Source organism: Grus americana, chromosome 18, assembly GCF_028858705.1.
Source record: "Grus americana isolate bGruAme1 chromosome 18, bGruAme1.mat, whole genome shotgun sequence".
Classification (NCBI taxonomy): domain Eukaryota; kingdom Metazoa; phylum Chordata; class Aves; order Gruiformes; family Gruidae; genus Grus; species Grus americana.
The window spans coordinates 12,677,507-12,698,238 of record NC_072869.1 but is presented as its reverse complement, the minus strand read 5'-3'; the positions used below and the strand labels follow the sequence as shown (position 1 = coordinate 12,698,238).

Here is a 20,732-nt window from a genome sequence, read left to right as displayed (position 1 = left end):
AATTGCTATCATAGAATTTATCCCATGCAACATTTCTTTCTCAGTTTGCTTCTTAAATAATCTCTTTGTTGCACAGGAACTCAGCACATACACACACACGCACCCCCCCTCCGGTTTTTGGCTTTCAGACAAAAAAGACCTTGGACTTTTTTGGCCTCAGACTCAGGGAGGATGTTGGCTGCTGCAGATGTGCCCTGATATATCACGTTAATCCTACAGAAGTTGTAATGATCTGATTCAACCAACTTGTAACTTGAAAAAGCAAATCCACAATTATTTCAGATTTTAAATAAAAACCCCCAAAACAACAGAAACACGAAAACTTTCCAGTAAATGCCTTTGATGTTCATATGCCTTAAATTGGGTTACTGGGATTACCTACCTGGAAGGAGGACTAACAGTCCTTGGGCTTCAAGCCCAGTGCAGCTTGTGAACTGTCATGATGTACCTGTGGCTGCAGAGATGGAAAGCAGGGAACATCAGTCCCTTACCAGAAATATACTGTCATAGTGGAAGAGCACAACACTGGCGTCCCTGGGTCAGGGGATGGAGGCATGTTTAATGCTCAACACTGATCATCTGTATGAGTCTCCCTCCTCATTTCTTTGTCTGAGACATTTTTGTGATGTGTCCAAAGGCATTTCCCATCATTTCTGGCTCATCAGTGACTTCAGAAGACTCCAGGGTGACACTCATGCGAGACATCTGGCAGGCAGACATCCTCTCCTTGGAGAAGACAGCACAACACCCACTGGTGTGCAGGAATGGGACTCCTCATGCAAAAGTAAAGCAAATTTCTCCACCTTACAGAGGAAACAAGGTCTCTTGCAAAGTAACCTTATGGGACCAGGCTGGCATAGAGACTACAGAGCTGGGAACACACACATATGACCCAGTAAGTACTTTCCCTACTGGTCTTGATCCAAGTGTTTATGGGCAAAGACATTATCTCCTATATGTCCTGACCAGCTTCTGGGACCTATCATAAAATTCCTTTGGAAAGTCTTTTGCTTATAAGACAAATAAGATAAAGATATATGATAAAGATAATAAAGAGGAACCCCATTGATTTTCTCAGCTCCAGTATTTCAATCAGTCGTAGGTGACATAAGATGGGAAAGTATCAGACAATGGAAGAGGAAAATTTTAGATGTGTGGAGTTTCTGAGGATGTATGAGAGATAAAAAGAGCAAAGCTCTGCTGCTGGACAGTTAGTGCAATCATGAGGTGAGTGAGGTAGATGGTCCCACTTCTGATGGTTAAAGTATCTGTAGGCAGCCAACAGACCTAGTAGTTAAATATGACGTGGAAATTTCCTATTTCCTCTGACATAGCCATAAATCTATAGGTTTTATGCACCATGTTGGCTGAAAAATGAAGACAGTTGGCTGGTTGTCCCATAAGGCAGAGTGCTTTTGGAGGAAATGCCTTATGATATGTGACTGGTGCTGACAACATCCTACAAGCTTGCTCACAAGACAACAGTTACACATTGGTGCCTTAAGGTCTTCAGCCAATCTCTGGAGTGCTGCAAGCATCCTGTGCTGGATGATATCACTCACTAATTTCCTCATCTCCTCTCCCACACATTCAGTGCTCTCTTCAGTGACCCCTGGGTCCTGCTCCGCATGGTCCTGCGAACAGTCCACATAACTCAAAGGGTCTGTGAGGATGATGGTTGATCCCCCTGTCTCAGCATCCAAAAATACAAGCTGAGAACGTTGTGCTGAAAAGCATGGCCTGTTGGCACCGCTCTTGCTGCCAACCTCTTCTTTCCAGCCTACACACCACCAAGGTGTGAGGACTACCCAGAGTTCTCCTGTACTGGCATGCTTGCTGCTGATGGGATTTGCTCTCCAGAGTATATATTGTAGGAATGAGTCTTTTTTTGCAATCAAAACATTCTTGGAGGAGTATCTCATTGCAAATGTCAGACAGCAGCTCCTCTGGCCTCAAATTCTTGTGTCTTTAAAATCACCTTCTAGGAAGTCTGGGAAGGACTGGGGAAATTCCATATGGCCAGAGTAATTTTAGACATTTTTATTCTATAATGTGGCCATAGATAGACTTGCACACACTTAGTGTGCACAGGCTTGATAATGATGCTTGAGGCTAGGTGCAGAACAGGAGCTTAGCAATTAGCACTCTGGCACTTGGCCTCTTCTCTGGATGAGAGAAGTTCCACTGGATTTGCCCAAGTGACTCTAAATAGATGTAATTAAAGCAGAGAACATCCCAAATGGAGATGTGCTTGGATGCTCACACCTGGCTGTGGTAATTGCCAGCAGGAGCTAAACCAGCTTATGTGAGCTTTGCAGTGGTCTGAGTCTGCTAGTGAGGCAGCAGAACCAGCTGATTAAAAGTGGTTTGAAGTTGTTCCTTGCTAATTTGGATAAAAAATGCATCATGGTCTACACTTTTAAAAGTTTTGCCAATTAGGAGCATTAAAAATATCCTTTCCTTCCCTCTTCCATAGCTGTAAACAGTACGGACACCTGCGTGGCCTTTTGCTGGCAGTGGCTAAACCATTGAGGGAACTGATTTCATTTCAAAGGTGTTTCTAAGTTCGTACAGTCTGTCTCCTCCCATGGTGCTGAGAGACATGTTTAGATGTCGGCACAGCTATTCCGGGAACATTTTCAGGTGTAGACAAGCTTCACATCTCCTCGAAGGAATCAAAGCAGAAATGGCAGTTTCCCATGAACAACATGCTGGTTTAAGCAGGCACCAGACAGACATTTAACAGGCTGTTGCCTCTGAAAGGTGGCATAGGTTCATGAGCACTGGTCATGGAGAATGTAGCTCGACGAGAGGCCGAGCGTGCTATATCACATGCGTGCCTTCATGCCGAGGGAGAAGCTCAGCACATCTTGTAACCGCAGCATTTCTGCACCCAGGGAAAGCAGTGAAACAAATACAGCTCCAGGCTTTTGGGACTGGAGACACCAGGTGCTTCACCCAGTGGATGGGGTGGGAACTGTGGACATCTGGTTGCACAGTTTGCTAAAATAAAAATGTCTCCAGGGCCTGAAACCATCCAGTCTGATTCATCTCATCCTCATTGCACCAGCAAGTTCACTGGGATAGTGAGGTTTGATACCGCTACCCCTTATCTTTCCATTGACGCTCATATGAAAACTGACATTTGTAATTTTAGCCAAAACAACCCCTACAATCAAATAGGCTTCTCCCTCATGGATGTGCTTAAAAATTAAAAAATGCGTCCTAAGTGGATTCCAAAAGGCCAGAATTGATGAGCGGACAGAAAGAAATCACTGGTCTATTGATTGACAGAACTTTCTTTTTTAAAGCCAATCTCATACTTCTGGGGTTTCACTAATGTTTTTCAAACTTGTGGAAGTGGAATTACTGGAAATCATATTTTCTGCACAATTTCTGTGGGCTTTTTAATTGTTGTTTTTTGGTTTTGGGGGGTTGGGGGTTTTTTTGGGTGTGTCATCATCCCCCCCACCCCTTTCTTTCTTCCTCTGGCAATTCTGGAACATTGACCAGGGCTGGTCTCACCAAAATTCAGGAGTGTTCGAGTGTTTCATCTGGTTTTAGGTTAGGCTGATTTGTCCTCAGGCAGCTTTTTTCCCCTCTCATTTGGAGGGAGAGCCCCAAATGAGTGCTCTTACTCACACATCTCGCCTCAACACATCTAAGCTGCCATCGCAGAAAGGCAGAGCACAGCTCCTCTGACACTGTAATTACAGAAATGAGGTACATTTTTGGTGTTCTGGGAAGAGAGTGTGAAAAAGCCAAGGAGATTTTTTTCTTCCCATGGTTGTATGTTAACATGGTAAAATATGTGCATATGTGTGTGTATGTAAGGCCATCAGTGTAATTTCTTTGCTTTTCTTAAAGGTAATTTCTTTGTTTCTTTTCCTCTGCAGTTCCAGTGTATCTCCTCTTTGGGCTTGTCTCTCCCGTTTTAATTGGCTTTAACATTTTCAAGCTGCCTAGTCATTTGTGATGATTCTTTACCCAATACCAAGTGATTTAATATGCCCGAAAATATTAACTTCCTTCCTGACTGACCTTTCTCACTTAGCTGGAAACAGCAATTCCCTGGAGCGCTGGGCAGGACAGAATTAGTACAGCTGCTCTTGCTCTGTCCCGTGATCCCACACCCACCCACCACTGCTCTTCCCTGGCAAACCTGGCATAGGGCTTCCCATGGAGGTGGTGCCTGCCCCTCAGAGATCCTCCTACCTGGCTTCACAGGCAGCAAGCCCAGATGGGTTTCCTGTTGCCCTGAAGTCAGAACTGGGAAGGTGAACAGCCATGGAAGCAGAAAGCTCAGTGCTTGCATGGGACCTGTTTCTGGCTCCCTTCTATGCAGCCAGCAACCTGTTTCCTACTGCTCCATAAAAGGCTGGGACATCTTCAAGCCCTTGCTCTGGAAGGAGCTGTGGTGATGCTTTCTGAGTCAAATGCCAGGAGAGGTGAGTGCCTGCCCTGCAAATCCAGTGGTGAGGAGCTCCATGTCCACAAGCTGGGTGCATTCCCCAGGGATGCACAGGTGCAGGCAGCAGGTGTAGGTCATCTCTTCCATGTTGCATGAACCACTTGGATGAATTTTCTAAAGTGGGATGTACTTCGTTAAGCTCTAGGCATCAAAAATTAGGCTTGTTATCCAGAACAGAGCTAAGTAGTTTGCCAGAGCAATGCTGGTGTCAGTGAGAGACTGGGACCTTCAGAGCATTTCTCATAATATGGAGATGACTGTCCTTCACTCATTATAGAGATATCTGCATCAAACAAAGAGACAAGATGCCTGATTTCTGGATGGCTAAAGTAGGGTGAGGTGGATCTGACCACACCCTTGCTGATCTCTGTCTCCTCATTTCTAGCAAATAGAATCTAAATATTATTTCTTCCTGGATATGCCTTGATTATTCAATTCAGATGTTCTTGGGCAGAAACTGTCTTTCACTATCTGTCTCTGCTAACTCTGGGAAAATAAGTGACTTTTGGCTGTCTGGCAAGCCTGAAGAAACCCAGACAAATCACTGAAACACAGATTAAGAAAGTATCTAATGCTTTTTGTTTTACTTGAATAGAAATATTATGTTTGTTAATGAGCTCTTCACAACATTGATTTTTTAACCATAGCAGGGACTTCGTTAGAAAGAAGTAATTTTAAATCTGAAAAAGAAACCACAAATAATTAATTCGCAAAGCCCAGCATTTCGATATTACTTTTTCTGGATTTTTTGTTGCCTTTAGCTCCTTCATATGTCATAAGAAAATGATATTATTGGCATATCACAAGAGAAAGTCTAGAAGCTGGGTGTCTATTTTCCTTCGGCTCCAGAGAAGACCAGCTATAAGAAAGTGATTCTGTGATTCTAGAGGTGTTGCATATATGCAAGCCCAGTGGGACCGTGGAGTGCTTAGCATGTTTAGAGCTGAAACTGCTTATTGGGTTACTCAAACATACAGTGTGAAGCAGTTAGTGTGGCATTTGTCAGGGGCTTTGCAAGAGGATGGGTTGGTGCTTTGCAAAGATGACTGAAGTAAACCTATAGCTGCCATTGATGAGTAAATAGCTGGTATTTCCATTGCAGTGTGTGGGGATTCTCTTCTAGGGTTGATGGTGCTGAAAAGTTAAGGGGGTGAATGTACCCCACTCCAGCCAATAGCCAAAGACTAACTCTCATGTAAGAACATGATTCAAGTTGATTACCAGGTATCCTCTGAATGGGGACAGGGACACTTACTGTCCAGAGAGTCAGCTGATTGAAAGAGGGTAGATTTAGATTAGATATGAGGAAGAAATTCTTCTCAATGAGGGTGGTGAGGCACTGGCACAGGTTGCCCAGAGAAGCTGTGGATGGCCCATTCCTGGAAGTCTTCAAGGCCATGCTGAATGAGGCTTTGGGCAACCTAGTTTAGTGGAGGATGCCCACTAGAGGGAGTTGGAACTAGATGGGCTTTAAGGTCCCTTCCAACCCAAACCATTCAAAAAAAAAAAAAAAAAAAGCTCAAAAGAGGGACACTGACTATGTTCAGCATGTTCTTGATGACATTTAAGCTTGGCCCCTTAATGCCTTAATGCAAGCCTATTTTTGTCATTTTAGACAAATATCTAGGAAATGCAGTGCTACAGTTCAATACTTATTCCCTTCTGCTGTGATCTACTGAGAGGCGGGTTGGAGGTTGGACAGGTAGGGGCCTGTCCTTTCTTCAACTGCTGAGCAAAATTTTCTGCACCCGATGGGTCAGACTGCTAAGACACCACTTAGTAATGTATTGCTCAGTGCACGGATGGCATTGCTTGGTGTGAGTGAATTTATACTCAGTGTGAGTCAAGTAAGCATTGTAGGAGGAGGTAGAGAATAGTGTTCGAATCTGACATACATTTCCAGATGTTAGCTGTGGAAGAGGTGGGGGTTTCCATTAGCATTCATTTGTGGTTTTTAATGTTTCAGTGAGATACATCAATAACTGTAACATGGAGCTCAAGGAGATTTCATTGGGCATCTACGCACAATATGTAAAGCAATAAATGAACCACAGGCTGGAAGATGTCCTGACCATCCCCTGCATCATGACAGGAGCAGCCATTGCTGCTGTTCCTGGGGGGCACTTCTCTAACCTGTTCGCAGTGATGCCAGGACAGAGATCTCCCAGAATCTGAATAGGAAATATGTATCCCAGGTAATCCCAGGCACTACAAATCAATTACAAATGAAACAGCAGTTTCTGGGCTATCCAGAGGGTATATTTTTTGTACTGAGAAATTCTCATTTTAGCTGGGAAATGAAAAAAAATGATCACCTCAGAATGGGGACATTTTAAAGCAGTAATATTACAATGCTGTGATTTCAAGGATTTTCCAATATCAGATAGTATCATCAAAGCTGCTCAAGAACACAGACAGTTCATCACTGGGATGCACCAAGGGAAAAACGCTTGTGGTTGGGAATGTGAGATCCAAATGTTATGAGGGAGCAAAGCTCATGGCAGCAGAGTGGTGCACAGGGCACACTGGACAGGGAGGATGGCAGGCTCCAGTCACAAAAGATGTCATCTCTGTTCTCAGTTAAGCACATGCTTACTTTTAAGCATATCGTATGTGTTTGCCTTAATGTTAACCACGTACCTAAGGCCCACCAGGCTAAGGAGTGGGCTGAGTTTTTTATGTGCTACATTTCCATTCCATTTTCTCTTCTGAAAAATCTTCTACAGAGATTTATTATGGACAGTCCAAGGGCTTCCCTGCCACTTAATCTTGTGTGTCTCACTTAGCTGGATAAATTGGGAATGCAGATTTTATATAGACTAAGGAAGTAGGATCTGCTCTTCATCTTCACCTACCTTCGATGAAGATATTGCAACTATAATCACCTAAGTTATTTCTCTAAATTAGGCAGTGTGAAAACATGACAGAAAATGCTCATGGAAACATACATACTACAAACCTAGTGTCAGTCTTGAGAGAGCATTTGCCCGCACAAATGTCACTTATTTCATAATCCCACCAAAGCTGAAGAGTTTGCCATCAGCAAAGGGGATGGAGTGGGGCATCACAGGAAAGTTGGAAGAATGATGCAATACATAAAACAGCAAGAAAGAACAGCTAGTAACTAGTGTGAACAGGGTAGTGAGCAACATGCTGAAATATCAGAGATGCACCATGGATCGGTGTACGGCACAGGTCAGGACTAAATCCAGACACATACACCATGAAACATGGCAGATCGCAGCACTGCTCAAGGCAGTCAGATGTGCTCCTACTGAAATAGTTGCTCCCAACCATTTCAGCAGCTTTCTGTTGGCCTGGGTTTGTCACCTGATTCTAGCTACCCCCATGGATGGTGGGATATCTGCCCTGGGTACACCGAGGTAAGCTCAGCTGCTCTGAGGCAGCCAGCTTGACTCAACTAGAGTCCAGCAGAAAGAAAAAGGATCCCCAGATGACTCTATCAGAAGCAGATATGAGGTGGAGTAGTGGGAGGCAGCACAGCAAGGAGGTCAGTAAGCAAATAACCACATATGCTCTCACAGTAATGAAGTGACTCTTTCTCTATACTCTTCCTTGATGGGAAGCGACAGCCAAAAAGAATCATTACTGGAGATGCCAACTTGGGCAGTACAACAACAGAGGGAAGAAGGTTATTGCCTTAGCATTGTGCCCACTGCAACTTACAAGCAAATGAGATACAAAGGAAATGAAATGAGCTGACACCTACTTAGTCTCTTCAGAGAAGAATATTTACTTGGGTTTGTCTTGACAGCAGACTCGTAGGATGGTGGGAGGTGAGAGAGGTTCTGGAAGGACCGGGAGAAAGACAGATCATAGGGTTCGGTGGCAGAAGTAAGGATGTTGTTCATTCGCGGCTTGTCTGCAAAAAAAAAAAAAGCCAACAGAGAAAGGTATGTCTACAGTGTGCACCAAACCAAGCTGAGAGAGGCAAGCCATTCCCACAAACCCCGGCAGGGATAACTGTATCTGAGCCAGCCTCAGTGACAGGCTGTTGGACATAATTCAAACTGGCACTGACAGATCAGTGAAAAATGGATCTTGTGGCATTGTTTCCTTGTCCACAGTGATTATGGAGAGAAACAAACAGCTGCCTCGAAAGTACCTGGACCAACCAGCCCTCCTCACACTGGGACGGTGGGTCTGGTGCACTGTTAGTCACCTCAGTTACCGAGGGCTGTGTCATGGTGCTGTGGACTGACCCACTGCAGCCTGCATGAGTTCAGACAGCATCACCTACCTTTACCCCAGCAAATTGTGCTTTCCCCACGCTCAGAGCCATGGGAATGAGTGTATGGGCTTATTTTATCAAGTTCCTCTATCATCATGCTAGATTTCTGATTAATGAACCTGGAGGCTCCTGGGCAAAGCCATTCCCTGGCCCCAGGGGTTCTAGTGGGCTCTAGAGATGGCCATGCTTCCCCTGCACACAGGAAAGTGTGAAGCGGAGCTGTGCGGTGCACATCTGGGTGCAGAGAGAAGACAAGGAAAGGTGTGGAGAAGTTCCTGAAGCAGGAAAGGAGGTGCCATCCCTGAGGAGTGGAGGATGCCCCTCTACTTATTTTCATTTTGTTGGTCACTAAGGGAGTCCCCAGCCAGTGTCAAAATGCCTGCTGTCAGGTGGCTAGTGCTGAGGGCACTGCCAGTAAGGATTGCACCAAGCCTGAACGTTAAAAGTCAAGTCCAGACAATCTGCAAAGTTTTTCTGGTATTGAAATCATGGCCATTTGCTGCAAGCTGGATGGAAAATGGTCTTTCATCAGCTCAGCCAAGGGACAGAGACCTGTTGAATTGTATTTATAACTCCCAGGTGTTCAGATATTAAAACAGGCAGACATAAGAGTATTAAAAATAGCAGGAGCTTCAATTATTAGAAGCAAAGCTAGAACAGACTACAGTGGGCTCTGTGGGAGTTTGCAGCAGTGATGGGATTGCAGTAGCTGGGTCAAAAGGCCAAGGTGGTAGCCACTGCAAGTATGGTCTGGAAATGAAATCAGAGGGCAAAATTCTCTGACACAGCTGAGGAGCGGCAGAATGCTCAAGTCTTGGTTCACCCATTCCTGTTGTGCACCCTCCTAACGTGTGCTCATGAAGAGCAATGCAATGTGTCAATACACACTCATGTGCCTCAAGCCCCTCTTACCTCATCTGAACTGCAGACTTGTTCAGATTAAAGCACAGCTTCTGCCCAAAAGTAATTGACCAGCAGGGGAATTTCACCTCGACAAATGTGTTGGCTTTGTGCAGTGTCCAAACATTTGTTAACTTCCCTCATCTCCCACAAAAATTTAAAACAAAATCCACCCAAGTAGAGTGCAGATATTTCAGAAGACATTTTTCTAGAGTCACAAACTAAACTGTTTCCCGCAAAAACAATTGCAGGAGTCAGGCTATCTCCTCCCCTTCTGCCTTTCTCCTGCGTGGAGTCCTGTTTGCATGAGCAGAACATCTTCCTTCTCTCTGAGTGTTCACATTTCACTACTCCTTGATGCTCTCTGTTGCCTGGAAATGGACCCAGAAGTTCCCACGCATGTCTGGCTGTAGGGATGCAGAGCTGCGTCCACAAGTTTTCTCCCACTGTGACTTCCCCTAGATATTTTAAACCTTCTGTCACCTACCCTTCACATTGAATACATGCTTCTCAAAGACAGGCTGAGATAGTCTTGTCTTCCGGCACAAACCTGCTCATGATTTCCCAAAGCCAGCATGGTCAGAGCACTTCTCTGCAGCTCTCAGCAGTTACATGCTCAGTGCTCAATTCAGAGGCACCTGAGACATTTGGGGTATGCCAGAGTATTTAAGACACCCATAAAGGGCTGAAAGGCATGATGTGGGACCTAGAGATCTGATGCCACTCATGTTTAGGCACTTGAATTACAACTACCATTTCAACAAACCCAACATTTGCTCCTTCCTGCCCCTGTTGTCACTGATTCCATGTGCTCTGATGCTCCATGAGCTTCCTCACAACGATGCTTCCTGCAGAACAGATCACAACAGTGCACTCTTTCCCAGCTATGTCCAGGGTATGACTGTGAGTGGAGGAACAGCTTCCCCTCTCCTTAAGCACCAGGCTGGCACCAGCATGGGATACCCCATCTTGTGCGATCCCCCACCGCTGCCAGCACAGCAAGGTGAGGGGGGAGAAAAATGCTTTGTCAGGAACAGGGGCTTGGCATGTTTCAGCAAGCACCTGCATGCTGTCCTCTGGGCTCAACAACTGACAGCAAATACCAGCCACCCTGCAGAAAAGGAAGAGCCCAGCTCTCTGCCAGAACATCATTTTGTTCCCAGTTCTGAGAAATTATGAGGCACTTTCTTACAGAATTTAGCAATGGTGAAAATTTCCTCTTAACAATGTAATAACCATCTTGGTTAATAAACTCTTCTTTCCTATTGCTTATGTATGTCTGCACTCCTGGAATAGGGTTATTGTCTGGCAAAAAGAATATAGCCCCAAGTGAGCATATAGCTAATGTGTCATCTCTCTGAGAACATTATTTTTCTTGCTGATGACTTCAATCCATGTCTAATAGACTGACTGCAGGATTAGGAAGTGCATCACATTCATCAGGGCGCTGGAAACAATTGATTAGATATTATCCAGTAAACAGAGACTATATCAGCATTGAAACTATGTCCCCACTCCTATTTGCACTTGTGTGGCAAGGACCCTGGGGTAACATCTCCTTGCAAATTTCTCAGCCAGAACCTGTATCTAATCTCCATTTTGCATGGAGATTTGGACATGCTGAAATAAGCCCAGTCATATGTATGGAATTTGTGTTCAGTGCCAAAGCAGGAGCATTAATTGACTGCTTGCATGAGGTGTGTGAAATTAAGTGCCACACATTTATCTGATGGGCTTGTGCAGAATCAGTGCATCTTCTTACTGCTTTTTCCATCCAGTCAGTGAGGAACAGACCATAATGATTTTGGCAAATGAGAAGTCACCTTGAAATTCACTACCCATCATTCAGCAAAATAAGGGATAAACTAAAATGACCAAAGATAATTTCAGATGTCTTTTGCATAATGTAGTTTGAGGGCAAGATCAGAGAACTGAGAGACTCTAGTAAGGAGAAATATCTTGTTCAGTTTATATTCTGAGATCAGTTCAGCAGAAGTTTCTTAGTAGTTCTTCACTCCTGCAATACATTTGAGTCATGATTTACTCTGGTCTCTCTCTCCTTTGTGTTTGTTGGCTCCTATGGAAGATGCAGGACATAATTAATTAACAGGATGTAAATAAAAAGGTCTCCCCATTCCCTGCAAGGCAGCTGAGGTTGTACACTGTTCTGTTCCCCAGCATTCCCACTCATTCCAGTCCAGCTCTACATCCTGGGCAATGTGAGATGACCACTGGAGAATGGACAATATCTCATGGTTATTTGGATTACCCTTAAAAGTAATTTTTAGTCCACATTTTCCTCACCACCATCCTGCAGCCACATGCCATTTTATGCCTCTCTGATTCTAGGCACAATTTGCAAAGTTATTTGCAGAGGAACATGGAGAAAATGAAGCTCACCCAGTGCATAGCACACACAACAGAGATGGGAACATCATCCAGCAGTGTAATTTCTCTTGGTTTCTAAATTTTCTTTGCTACAGCGTCGAAGCAACCACACTTTTTTACAGTCAATGCAACACCTTAAAATTCTGCCAGTGTCTCTCTGATTAATTCAGCAGGAGAGGGCTCAAGTCTGCAGCATTTCCTCTTCTACTGAGCATCAGTGGTTTCACGGTGCTCTGACTAGAGTGCTGTGTTGCTCCAGCCACTGGCAGGGCTGGTAGCATGGCACAGCACTGCCAAAAACTCACTAGGCTGCACAATGTTGGCACGGTAAGCTCAGGAAGGGAGCAGGCATCTCTGTGGAGAAAGGCTCTTCCTCTGCAGCTCTAATCTTCCTTCTTGGACACCTACCAAGCATTAACTACTCATTTCTTCTGCTTCATGAGCCAGAATTGTTGGGCCAGTCCAAACCCTGCTGTATTTCCATGAGAACCAGTGGACTCATGGGCCGGGCTCAGAAAGGCTTCCCTGCTCCATTCAGACCAGGCTCTTGCATAAAAACCTGAGAAAGTGCAGACTCTGCACCTGAGGAATCAGGAGCACTGCCTGCACTGATGGACTGCCAGAGGAACATGTTTCCTGCTACATCCTGTATCCTGAGAAGGATATATGGCCTGTGGTTGGCATGTGACCCACATGGATGTTAGGGGGCTGCAGTTCCCTGTGTGCATTTGGGATTGCAATTACAGCTGGCCTCTCAGCAGACATGTGGATTCATTCCTCTGCTTTATGCATGCACTCGACTACTTTGTAATCTATAAAGGTAAGAAAGTCACTATAAGTTGGAAGGCCTCATTTCACTGTCAGTGCTTTGCAAACTTTCTGCAAGCACAGGGCTCAGAAGCAGTTTCAGTATTTCTAAAGCTGGAGACTTGTGTTGTGGAGATTAGACCTGAAGTCTTCTTGAAGTGTCTTGCTCTGCCCCTGTTCTTGGAAGACAGTTTCTGTTTCAAAGTGTGTTTATATGAGGCACAGAACTTTTCATGTACAAGGACAGGAACAGATGATATCCAAGACAAAAAGAAAAGTGAATTTATGGCAAAGTTTTAAACAAAGCTCAAGTGGCAAAAAGGATGTGCTCTGTATTTGCATATGAGTCTGCACATATGTTGTGTGAATTTTGCAAGACATTTCCACAGATGCCTTTTAAAACATTCACCCAGAGAAAGCAAACAATGTCACCTAGGAGAAGCTGATACAACCAAGCCTTCTGCTGCTCAGCTTCAGCTTAGCATAGCTTCAGTCCTCTGTCAAAGCACACACTGCTCCCCCAGCACTGCCTTCTGCTCAGCCATTTGAAGGCTCAGACAGAAAGTCTTCTCCGATTCTGATGCAAACCCTTACAAAGGACTGTGTTCCTCAGGAAAATCTGGTAGTAGCTGATGACGTTTGGTAGCCTTCTGTGCCAAGACTTAGCACCTCCTGAGCCATCCTGGAAGTGACATGCTGTTATAGCAGGCAAAGAACTGATGTTCACAGACTCGAAGTAAAATTTATAACATATATTTTCAGTGTTTGCAGGGGGAACTATCTGTGTTTTCACACTTCTCTTTTTATGTTACAAACACTGTTATTAATAGGCTTTTGCATCTCTCACGAAGAATCTCAAAGAACTTTATACATTTCCAGGTCAGATCCTCCGTGGTGTAAATCAGCAGCTCTCCAGTGAATAGCTGCCCTCATTTATATGAGCTGGAGATGTGGGATTTTAAATTCAGTCAGTGATAAAAAACCCTCTGCATATCAGGACGGTGCTAGGATTAGGTCTTTCAGAGCTCATGGCTGAGAACTGAGCAGCTATCTGAAGGCGTAAGATGCAAAGAGGATGAGGTACACCAGCACATTGCAAGATGATGCCCTTAAATGCTACAATATATACACACAGCATAATAATATACCTGAATGGTATCACCCAGTGGGTATTAACATGAAGATGCTTCTGAGTACACAAAGTGCTTAACTGAACATAGCATAGTTAAACACTGCAACACAGGGTGAGAGGAGTGATGTTGCCAATTAAAATCAAAGGAAAAACTGCAGAAAGTAGAATTGGACTTAGTAATCACAGCAAAAGATATATTCACTTCTCCCTGAGTTCACTGCCTTTTCATGGGGATGCAGAAAACAATACATAGCACTGGCACCAGAGCAGCCAGTGTGTAGAACTGTGCAGAACTGGGACTAGGACTCATTCTTGCTGAATTTGAGACTGCACAATTGGAAACTGTCAGTGTGTTAACTCCTTCCACCTATGCGAGTGTGTCATGCTCAAAGCTTTCCATTGCACGGAGGGGAAGCTGGTTCAAAAAGGAAAATGCATCAGCATGTTTGGTCCTGGCAGCAGACACGCAAGGTGAGCCAAAACTAGCTCTAGCTGCTGAGAGAAACAGATCATCCATCCTGAATGGGCTGTGTGTGACTGTCTCCTTTCAGCCCTTTGGGACTAGGGTGAGGCACAAGCCCCCAGACAGGCTGAAGGCAGTGGAGGGACCACCACAACCTTCTGGTGGAGTCCTGGTGAGCTCTACATTGATAGCACTTCTAGCAATGATGTGACAAAACACCCCTTTGTCTCAGCAGTTTTACGTGCTCTGATTTTTATAATGCTTTGATTTTGCCTCCAGAACTTTTGGTCTTTTTCACCAGTCTCACATTCCCTAGGAATAAAGATGCTGCTTCCTCTTGCTTATGGTTCAAGATCTTCTGCTCCTGTTAGAGGAACCTGAGGCCAGTGTCAGAGCTATTCAGCTCATGTTGGACCTTTGCTTGTCAACTGTATTGTCACAGAGAGAAGCTCCTCAGGTTCCTCTCACAGGTGAGGGTGGAGACACAGTTACACAGCTGAGTTTTACTCCATGAGCCTTAGTGTTTTACTTATGATAGTCACTTGCTGGGTGGAACATGGGCCATGTCATGGGTGGCATAACAGTATTCATCTGCAAGTTAAGGCCTCCATACTCAGCAGATGGGCTGCACCTCGAGCTGGGAGGCTGTTTTAGCCCTGCCGTACCAAGACCATGAAAAGAGTGATTTCTTTGTCCAAACACAAAATGTGTTTAGTCTAAAAAGCAAAGACCAGTTGCTTCAGTGCTGAGCGTTCTAAAGGAAGTTGCTGTTGCAATCCTTTACCTGTTCTCAGCCCCAGGGTTGTTCTCTGCCCTCTACATCACTGACTAAAGGAAGGTCATCACACGTGTTCTCAGAAGTTCATCACATCGCTTAAGTCCAGCCATGGCCCCAACAAACCAACACATCCCCTGCACAAAGATTGGGTCTGCACTGTAGGACATTGTTAGCAAATTCTCAGGTCAAGACAGGTAAATGGTGATCCTGATTCACTGACGACTTTGCTCAGTCTGCTTTGTAATTGTGTAACTGGAGTTGTGTTGCAACAGACAATCTGTGTACCTTGCTTTGCAAAGTTGGTGCTCAGACCTACTGGATCAGCAGCTGGTATCCCCCTCACAAATGGCAAGTCGTATGCATCAGAAAGCTGGCACTATGTTGTCCAGTCCTGTCACATTACCTGGTTCATCTCTCTTCCTGCTTTCATTAAAGTCCTGCTGCTTTGCAGAAAGAGCAGTGTACATAATGTGCCTATTTGTTCTGTAGGTTATATTCTAGAGATCTGATTATCTTCTAATTTCCTCACATATATTTCTACTGGGGATAAATCTAATTTAAACAGTCCTTAATTGTTATGATTTTGTAAACAGTGTCTTAAACACAATAGACACAAAAGTCTCAACAAATTGCTGGAGGAGATGTGACAGTATAGGGAGTCATTTTCATATCTTCTGGGATTGTCCCAAATTGAAGCTTCTGGTCTGATGTTAGAAAATTGATGTAAGAATTATTTCAGCAATACATCCCCCAAAGCCTTATTACTGTGTGGGAAGGAAGATGCCCTGGATTTTTGAAATGAAGAAAAAGAGAGGAAGAGAGGAAGAGAGGAAGAGAGGAAGAGAGGAAGAGAGGAAGAGAGAGAGGAAGAGAGAGAGGAAGAGAGAGAAAGAGAGAGAAGAGAGAGAAGAGAGAGAAGAGAGAAAGAGAGAAAGAGAGAAAGAGAGAAAGAGAGAAAGAGAGAGAGAAAGAGAGAAAGAGAGAAAGAGAGAAAGAAAGAGAGAAAGAGAGAAAGAGAGAAAGAGAGAAAGAGAGAAAGAGAGAAAGAGAGAAAGAGAGAAAGAGAGAAAGAGAGAAAGAAAGAAAGAAAGAAAGAAAGAAAGAAAGAAAGAAAGAAAGAAAGAAAGAAAGAAAGAAAGAAAGAAAGAAAGAAAGAAAGAAAGAAAAGAAAAAGAAGAAAGGAAAGGAAAGGAAAGGAAAGGAAAGGAAAGGAAAGGAAAGGAAAGGAAAGGAAAGGAAAGGAAAGGAAAGGAAAGGAAAGGAAAGGAAAGGAAAGGAAAGGAAAGGAAAGGAAAGGAAAGGAAAGGAAAGGAAAGGAAAGGAAAGGAAAGGAAAGGAAAGGAAAGGAAAGGAAAGGAAAGGAAAGGAAAGGAAAGGAAAGAAAGGAAAGAAAGAAAGAAAGAAAAGATGGATGGATGAATGAATGTAAGAAGAAAAAGAAATAGAAAGGAAGGAAGGAAGGAAGGAAGGAAGGAAGGAAGGAAGGAAGGAAGGAAGGAAGGAAGGAAGGAAGGAATATAAAAAAGACACATACTTACATGCACATGTATACAGGAATTTGTCTAAAGTTCACATGGGTACAGCTATAAAATGAAATTTGCCTCCATCAGAGCAAACCCAGACATCATCTATGGAAAAATACTTGGCCAAATTAAAAACTCGAAGTGAAGCCATTTGTTGCTTATGGTGGTTTAGCAAGTATTTTTTGAGATGATTATCAAACGCAATGAACTGACATAAAAATTATGATATGAACTTCCTACTAACTATATTCTTTAGCAATGTGCTTGTTATTTATATAGATGTAAAAAATGTTTATACAAGACTCTTTTGGTTAGCATAATTAAATATGCACTAAATATAATGAGATTAAACTTCAGTAGCAGTAAAAAATAAAGTAATAAGCTTTACAGAAACTGAGCCCAGGCAGTCAACATATATTTCTGTTATAGCTAATGCTATACTGACTCAGTTCTGGTTTGTGCCCCTAGCTTTTTTTTTTTTTCCACATTTTAATGTTTTTATAGGAAAATAATTTTATGTGCTTATTTTGTATAAAGACTGAATAGTTAAGCAAGATAAATCAATATCTCAAAAGATTTACCTGCATTTTGTATGTAAAACTTAATTATGCTTAGAAAGTAGTACTTGAGCACTCACATTCACCTTTTACATACAATATCGCTACCTTTCCAAAAACAGCTGTACAGTTCTTCATTTGCAGCTAAAATCTGCAGCTGATGTCTAAGGAAATCCACTTCAAAATTCTGATTTTGGTGGAATTGAGGTCTGAAATCCGTCACTGAAAGCAGAATTTAGGCTGAGGTTTCTAAAGGACTGTAGATTCCTCTATAATGGGACATTCAGTGTCCTAGAAATGAATTAGGTGCATGAATAGAAAATCAAGACTGGTTTAAGATGTGGGATACTGAAAGTCACACTGGCTAATTCAGAGCCCTCAACAACAGCAGACCATGGTATTGCAGACCATGGGCTGACAGACTCACTTGCCTGTGGTCATTTCTCTTGGTCTCCATTGGAAATTGTCTTCCCCAACAAACACATCTTCCAAAACCAGGACAGACATGTTTCACCCTCTGTGCTAGCCAGGCAGGGAGAAAAGGGAGACTTTCTTCTCACTCTGTGTTAACTGTGCTGCGAACAGCACTATGCTAATTAAATGATAGCAGCCTGACAGAACAGATTATATGCGATCCTACCATTAATTAGTAGTTATTCTTTCCTGCATCGAAAGAGTTCAGTGTAATCACATCAGTGATCTCATGGCCACACAACCCCCTGCAATGGGCATATCCTTTGCATTGAGAAGCTGTGTGCAAAGAGTGGCAATCCCCCAAGTCAGGTTAAAACAGAGGGTCTTGGGGTTTTAACCCTGCGAACCTGAAGTTGAAGCTGAAAATCTCAGAGCACTAAGGTCAAATCTGCTTTTTCTTTTTTTGAAAAAGCAAAGCACTGGGCCCCATGTCTGCCACCACTGGGTTGTGGAGAGCCTCTGCTGCTCAGTCCCAGGTTGTATGTGTTTGGAAACTCAGTGTAATGGGAATTACTAGAGAAGGTAAGAAACCTGTGAAGTTCCTATGATGGTAGGAGATGGGAGAGAGATCAGCAGCCTTCAGCAGCTGAGCTCTCATCCTGATAGGTATTCCAGTTTTGAACAGCTCATGCATCCCTTCACATATACCAGGATAAGCACATCCTTGCTGGGTGAGACAGTCCTTGGGGAGGCTGCAGGGAGCTTCTCCAGGCATGGAAGGAATTTTCTGGCTGCTCAGCTGAAGTGGTGTCTGTCACCTTCAGCCACTGCCCTGCTTGCTCTATGCTGGTATCCTGAGAACCTTTCTCTGCTAGTTTTACTTCAGTTAAGAGTGAACTGAATTCAGGCCAAGTGCAACATGGGGCATGTATTGAGACTCACACAGGCTTCTTTCCCTTCATCTGCTCCTTTAGAATTAAATTAAACCTATGGTGTTGCTGAACTATCTCAGAATTTCAGTAGTAATTATAAATACAGCAAGCTCTTTTGATGCCTTATTTGAAAGGTCCAAATATCTTTTTAGACTCACCAAGCTATGGCTCACCAACAATAGCACACATGAATATCATGAACAAAAGTGTCCATGACCATATGGATAATTTAGGAATAAAATATTACTCAGAATCATACAATTATTTGTAGTCAGACCATTCAAGCCACTTTGTACAACCAAATTATTAAGATACAGTAAAAGCAAAGAATGACTGGAGAAAAAAAGTGAAAGTGTGTAATCCAAGATCATGAGTATATCTGCTTTGATTTTTGTCTCTCAAGTACATAAAAGAGAAAATCATCTGTCAGGGCGAAAGGGAAGTTTAACTGTTTTAGCACATGTCGTTACCTTGAGTTAGTGAATGCAAGAGTGACCTGATGATGGAGCTACATTAAAACTTCTGGGCAGAGACACAGGTAAATGGGATTCATCTGGCTGTGCTGGGGCAGATCTCAGAACCCAACATGTGCTAGATTTGAGAGCAAGTAGTAAGACCAAAGAGAAGACAATACAATTTCAACCCTATTACTGCAGCTTTTTTTTTTTCTTTTTGTCTCGGGAAAGTAAAAAAGGAAACAAAATAAGTAGTCTGAAGAGCATTTGAGGCTGTCAGTTCAGGTTCAGTAAATGTTCCTGTGTTACTGCCAGGTTTAGAGCTGACATTGTTTCCCCTGTGTTTTTTGGGAGACGGAATAACAAATAACAAACAACTAATAAAGGTAATCTTACAACTGAAAGTAACTTGCAGGCTGAGGAGCTGCCTGACCGACCCTCTGGGAAGGAGAAACACCCAAGGTTTTAGGTGACCTTTTCAAGGGCAATTGTTCTCCCACCCTTTTTTGCAGCAAAGCAGCATGGAAATTTCTATACAAGAACACACAACTCACAATAAATCAATTCCAGAATAGTTATCAAGATGAAGTTTCAGGATTAAAAAAACAAATGCCAGAACAAAAAGAGTACCAAATACAGAGATTCAGAGCTGCCAGAAGTGTATATTATGATAATATTTACCCATCACTTACTGGTTGCCCAGAAGAAGGAAGGTTCCAGCTGCAAATGCTGGAGGAATATAGCACATTCAAAGGGTAAAAGGTGCAGGGAAGAACAAAGACAAGACCAAGACAAGGTAGCGGCAGAAGAGGGAAGAAAGCAGAGAGGACACGAGGGTTCATTCAGAGGTTGGACAGATTGCACAGAGACAAAGGGAACCACTGATTTGGGTGGCAGTGGCTGGTCTGGATTTGGACGGAGCCAGGAAGCTGCAGGTGATTTGACTGTTGTGGTCTGTGATTGCTGCGATGCAGGAAGGGACATGCTGCCCACACCCAACTGCTAATCTGGGGCCAAGGAAATCAAAAGGAGGAGGGAGCTAGGGCAGAGGAGTCAGAACGGCTGGAGGGACAGGGCTGAGCCAAGAGGGGCAGGGTTTCTGGCCACGGAGGAAATGAAGAAACATCTCCAGGTTGGGATGAGACAGTGGAAACAACTGGGAAACTAAAGGAGCGTCTTTGAATAGCACCTGAATTCTTGAAACTGGCTAAAGGATGACATGGGACATCCCCAAGTTTATTAGGTTGAGGGCTGTATAGAGAGGTGCCAATAAATGTGCTGAGTCATGTGCAGAGGTAAGACAAATTAAAATTGTGGTTTTTCAGAGCTAAGCAAGAGCACTGTCAGAAGGAGTGTTAACACATGTGAAGCTGTTTGGGTACAAAGATCAAATGCACGAAAGCTTTGGAGGAACTCTGGAAGGGGCACTCTCACCCTTTAGAAGGATGACCAGACAGGTTGTATGGTGGTGATAGGCTGCCCCAGACAGCTCCTGAGGTGTCACTTCTGAGTTTATGGGGATAGGTCAGTGCTGCTCTACCCTGTGGTGGGCGTAGGGACATGAAAGGTGCTCTGAGTTTCATAAGTTCCTAGGGTCAGAGAAATGTCATGTTTCCATAATAAAGTAAAGGGGATTTGGAAGGGTGTGAGAACAACCACT

General features: G+C 43.6%; 1 protein-coding gene across 5 annotated transcripts in view; it reads right to left on the bottom strand.

Moving 5' to 3' along the window:
• SHISA6 (shisa family member 6) overlaps window positions 1–20,732 on the bottom strand; it is a 266,219-nt gene that overhangs the window by 6,820 nt on the left and 238,667 nt on the right. For 3 of the 5 annotated variants that reach the window (XR_008579807.1, XM_054846959.1, XM_054846961.1), the window contains one exon: window positions 8,202–8,354. The exons of 1 other annotated variant lie outside the window; for it this stretch is intronic. Coding sequence is in view for 3 of the 4 variants with exons in the window: in XM_054846959.1 (XP_054702934.1) it covers window positions 8,202–8,354 (153 nt within the window). In the remaining variant the exon portion in view is untranslated. The remainder of the gene's footprint in view (window positions 1–8,201; window positions 8,355–20,732) is intronic. One more of the 5 variants, XM_054846960.1, reaches the window with a different exon arrangement.